The 5168-nt window shown below is 54.1% G+C and overlaps 1 protein-coding gene across 1 annotated transcript; it reads left to right on the forward strand.

Moving 5' to 3' along the window:
- Nucleotides 1-42: 42 nt before the first annotated feature.
- SMCR8 (Smith-Magenis syndrome chromosome region, candidate 8) lies at nucleotides 43-4911 on the forward strand. The gene is made up of 2 exons (XM_010011772.1): nucleotides 43-2390; nucleotides 4458-4911. The coding sequence occupies exons 1-2, from the start codon at nucleotides 43-45 to the stop codon at nucleotides 4909-4911; spliced, it is 2802 nt and encodes a 933-aa protein (XP_010010074.1).
- Nucleotides 4912-5168: the final 257 nt, after the last annotated feature.

The raw sequence follows: 5168 nt of genomic DNA on the forward strand, positions 1-5168 counted from the left end.
CGGGGCCTCGCTGCTCCATGTCGGTCCCGTCCTGAGGGAAATATGATCAGCGCCCCCGACGTGGTGGCGTTCACCCGGGAGGAGGAGCTGGAGGATGAGCTGTGCAGCGAGCCGCCGCTGCCCGAGGAGTACTCGGTGCCGCTGTTCCCCTTCGCCAGCCACGGCGCCAACCCCTGGGCCAAGGTCGCCAGCTCCAAGTTCAGCCGGGATTTCATCCTCATCTCCGAGTTCTCGGAGCAAGTGGGGCCTCAGCCCCTCCTGACCATCCCCGATGACGCCAAAGTGTCGGGTACTTTCGATCTCAATTACTTCTCCCTGCGGATCATGTCTGTGGATTACCAGGCTTCCTTCGTGGGGCACCCTCCTGGCTCTGCCTACCCGAAGCTGAACTTCGTGGAGGATTCCAAAGTGGTGCTGGGGGACTCGAAGGAGGGAGCCTTTGCCTACGTGCACCACTTGACTCTGTATGACTTGGAAGCCAGAGGGTTTGTGAGGCCCTTCTGCATGGCCTATATTTCTGCTGATGAGCACAAAATCATGCAGCAGTTCCAGGAACTCTCTGCTGAGTTTTCCAAAGCTTCCGAATGCCTAAAGACAGGGAACCGGAAAGCTTTTGCTAATGAACTGGAAAAGAAACTGAAAGATCTCGACTACACCAGGACTGTCCTGCACAACGAAACCGAGGTGCAGAAGAAAGCCAATGACAAAGGGTATTACACGACCCAGGCCATTGAGAAAGCCAACGAGCTGGCCAGCGTGGAGAAGTCCATCATCGAGCACCAAGACCTGCTGAAACAAATCAGGTCATATCCCTACAGGAAGCTGAAGGAGTCCGACTTCCACCCCTACGAGCCGGAGTGTGCGCTGCTGGATCAGGCCAACACGGGCTGCGATCGGGACCCCACTACCTCCGACCCTGCTGAAACTCACCTTTACACCCATGTGCCGTCCTATACCCCCAAGCTCATCAAAGCCAAGTCTGCCAAATGCTTTGACAAGAAGCTGAAGACGCTGGAGGAGCTCTGTGATGTGTATTTTTTCACCCAAACCCTTGACCAGTTGCACCAGATCGAGAGGACTTTCAGGGGAGACGTGTGCTACCTCCTGACAGAGCAGATCAGCAGGGCCCTGCTAAGGCAACAGACCATAACTAACTTCCTCTTTGAGGATGTGTCTTGTCTGGATGAGAAACCACCTGAAAAACAATACAGAGGCTGCCAGGGGCACAGTCATGATGCTATGGATGGAAAGTGTTCGGAAGAGTTCCCTGCTCCTACAGTGGTCATCAGCTTGGGATCCTACAAGTCCAGCGTTGAGTGCGTGCCCATCAAGATGGAGCAGGAAATTGAGGACTCCCAAGAACCCCAAATGACCGAGTCTGTGACATTTGAGCACCAGGAGAACCTGGATTACCTCGATGCAGATATCAAAGGCAGCATCAGCAGTGGTGAGAGCATCGAGGTTCTGGGAACGGAGAAGTCTGCCTCTGGCTTGCCAAAGTCAGAGAGCCAGGCCAGCCTGCCCATCAGCCCCAGCCCCCAGGCGGGCAGGAGCAAGGTGGGCAGCAGGAGGACCGTCAGCGAGGACAGCATCGAGGTCCTCAGCACGTGTCCCTCCGAGTCGCTCATCCCGGAGGATTTCAAAGCAAGTTACCCAAGTGCCATTAACGAGGAGCCCTACGTGGGGGATGAAGAGGGAGGCCTTCGCTTCACCCCCAAACTGAACCCGGACGATGCTGACGAGCAGGAAGATGTTTCAAACCAGGAAAACTTAGTGCAGATGGATTCTGCCTGTTGTATCGGGAAGGAGAGCCCCAACTTCCTCGAGCCTCTGCCTGACTTGGGACACAAGCCCTGCGATGAGGACGGCGTGGTCAGGATCCCCCCGCAGCCATACCGGGCAGCTGAACCGGGGCTGCACAGCACCTTTGGGAGCTTCCCCTCCCACGATGGCATCTCAGGGGGGCTCCTGCCCTACGAGCTTGACTCCCGCTACCTGGCGGGCAGCAGGGAGGTCAGTAAGAGCAGCCTGGATGAGTGCTCGGACTCCACGAGCTATATGAGCAGCGCTGCCTCCACGTGCTCTGACAGGACCCCTTCTCCAGCCCACCCTGCCTGCCAGGGGGCTGACAGGCACAAGAAGAAGGCTGGGCAGAACGCACTGAGGTTCATCAGGCAATACCCCTTTGCCCACCCTGCCATCTACTCCCTGCTCAGCGGCAGGACCCTCATCGTGCTGGGGGAGGAGGAAGCCATAGTCAAGAAGCTCGTGACGGCACTCTCCATCTTCGTGCCCAACTGTGGCCTTTACGCCAAGCCCGTGAAGCACTGGGTCACCTCCCCTCTGCACGTCGTGGATTTCCAGAAGTGGAAGCTGATCGGGCTCCAGAGGTAAATCCAGGGTCTATTTGCTTTGTCATGTTAAGGTGTATGATGAAACATCATCTCCTAAGCAGGAATTTCCAATGGGTGCACAGGGAGGTCTCTAACTACGCTGCTGTCCTGAATTTCTGCTTGTGGGATGTATTTTGGAGGGGGGAGATTTGTCTCTTTATCTCCAGCCTCACTTAGGAGTTGATATTTAAAACATCTGGGGGCTTTTTGGCTCATGCTGGTGTTTTGGTCAGGAGGTTTCCTTCGGGTTTAGGTCTTAGTCTGGCAAAGCAGAGAACAAACACAAGTCCTGCTGGTTTCCAGGAGGGTCTAGGAGTGCTCCTGGAGTTCCTTGTGTGCTCTGTGTTCCTACCTCTGATGTTTCTAACTGGAATTTTGGGGTCTAAATGGATGCTTTGATACAGGGAGGGTTTTTCCTTGTGGACCCTAATGAAGAGATGAGGTGCAGCAGGTCAGAAACTGGACCTTGGGCTGTGTTGGTGAGGGTTTGCAGCTGGGTGTCATGGGTTAGGGCAGAGGTGTGGAGCCCTTTGGGGAGTGCAGATGGACAAAGGCTTATTTATAACAAGCTTTAGTGCAGGAAAATAGCTCCAGGGAGCTGTGGTGGTGGGATTGCAGGTCAGATGCAAGGGAAACCTCTGCTCAGGGTGAAGACCATCACAAAGGCAAACACCCCTTCCCCACCACCCCAACCTAAAATGTGGCTTCGTGGTTTATATTGACAAATAGCAACTGTTCAGCTCTCAAGATTTCATCCCTGCCTTTGTTATGGAAAGGATTTTCTTTGTGTGTTACCAGGATGTGTTTGGTGCTTTGGGTGCAGGACAGGGAATGGCCACTGCTGTCACCAGCATGGAAAACATGAGTCAAAGTGGCAGCCCATTGCCCAGAGCCTCCCGAAAGCTTGTTTCTGAGCAGCATGAAAATCAAACAATAGAGGCATCTCCTCTCTGAGCTGCTGAGAACTGAGTTGCTGGGGGTTGTGGATGATGAAACTATCTCAAGCTGTGAGTTTACCCTCATTTCTGTGCTGGTGAGGCAGGATGACAGCTCTGCAACAACCACTCCCAAACTTCCCTGTCTGTCGGGGAGGTTTTTTAAAGCCCCAAGTGTTCCCTCCTTGCTCAATGTTTGTGGTGAGCTGCAATTTCTATAAACAAAAGTCATTTTTATTTTGGAGAGCTGCTTGTAACATGTGTCAATCATTTCAACGCTCCTCACGGAATGCGAATGGAGTGTCGAGTTTAATGTGGGGGCTCTCAGCAAACCATTTTGGACCAGGGCTTTGGGAAGGGATTTACAGGCTGAATTCTCTCCTCTGGTAAGGACACTGTGTCTCGAAGGCCAGACAGTGCCTGGGCACAGGAGCAGCCCTGACACCACGAGCTTGGAGCTCCTGGTTGGAGGCTGGGAGCTGTCTCTCAACCGAGCGACTTTACCCACGCAGAAGTGAGGAGCAGAAGGTAGAGTTGGCGTAGGCTTGTCATTTGCATTTAAATAACATACATTTGGGCTTGTTGGGTAATTGCATGTTGTGAACATGCTGTGGGTTTGCACCTGAGTGAGAAATGCCCAGGCTCAGCCAGGGAATGTTCTGGTTTTGGGAGGGATCCCTTTGTAAAGGAAGGGCAGAAGGTTTTGCTGCTCTCAGGGCTTTGCCCAGCTCAGAGCAACTCCCTCCCAAAGCAGAGCTCCTGGCAAGGGGTGTGGGGGGCACGTTTGGGTTTTGGGGTCCTTGTTGTCACATCCAGAAGGAAGATTTGCTTCTGTTCACCAGAGATGTCCTATTGCTCCCACTCGCTGTCACTGAGGGAGGAAGGCTGCCCCAGAGCGCGGTGGTTTATGAAGTGCGGATCAGGGCATGCGGGGATCTATGGATTGAGGTTTCTTTGGGATCTGGCAGCTTGGAGAGATGATCTGGCCATTCTCTTCCCCGCTAGACTGTACTTCCTCGCAGAGACTCCTGAGCTAAGGGAAAGTCAGTGCAACACAGGGGCACGGACACGACCTGCTGCTTCCCTGCGGGGTCCCCTCCAGGCGTGACCTCTCTCTTTGCTGTTCCAGGCCGGTGTCTCCCGCTGGGGTGAACGTGCTGCACGCCCTGAGCCGCTACAGCCGCTACATCAGCATCCTGGACGCTGACAGTAAGACCCTGCGCTGCCCCCTTTACAAAGGCTCCCTGGTGTCCCGGCTGGCCGATCACCGCACGCAGATCAAGCGAGGAAGCACCTACTATATGCACGTCCAAAGCATCCTCACCCAGCTGTGTTCAAAAGCCTTCCTCTTCACCTTCTGCCACCATTTGCACCTTCCCATCAGCGAAAGGGAACCCGAAGAATCCGTTGTGAATCGTAGGATGAACTTTCTGAAGCTTCAACTTGGCCTGGTCAATGAAGACATCAAAATCGTGCAGTACCTGGCAGAGCTGCTGAAGCTGCAGTACATTCAGGAACCCGGGCAGGGGGTGAGCCCTCTGCTCCGCTTTGACTATGTGCCCAGCTTTTTGTACAAAATCTAGCCTCCTGTGGGCCATCTGCACCGGGGTCTGACAGAGCTCATCCCTGCTTCACATCGCTGTCCGCAGTAGTTCTCATACACCAGGAAGGGGTGAAGAAGCTGATGCGTTTGCGAGCGTCTCTGCTCCGCAGAAATCCCTGTCTGAGGGACTGGATTTCTGTTCCCTGTAGCCCAGAACGTAGATGTTCCATCACCTAAACCACCGGGCACTCTGTTCTTAATGTTAGAAGGGGCACTGTTAACTTTTCATGGCAGCAT

Source organism: Nestor notabilis, unplaced genomic scaffold, assembly GCF_000696875.1.
Source record: "Nestor notabilis isolate BGI_N333 unplaced genomic scaffold, ASM69687v1 scaffold24913, whole genome shotgun sequence".
NCBI classification, from domain to species: Eukaryota; Metazoa; Chordata; class Aves; order Psittaciformes; family Psittacidae; genus Nestor; species Nestor notabilis.

Excerpts from the sequence above, each read along its gene's own strand:
- SMCR8 (XM_010011772.1), top strand. The coding sequence starts at position 43 with ATGATCAGCGCCCCCGACGTGGTGGCGTTCACCCGGGAGGAGGAGCTG. Across the intron at positions 2,391-4,457 it reads AAGCTGATCGGGCTCCAGAG|GCCGGTGTCTCCCGCTGGGG; the intron begins GTAAATCCAGGG and ends TTGCTGTTCCAG.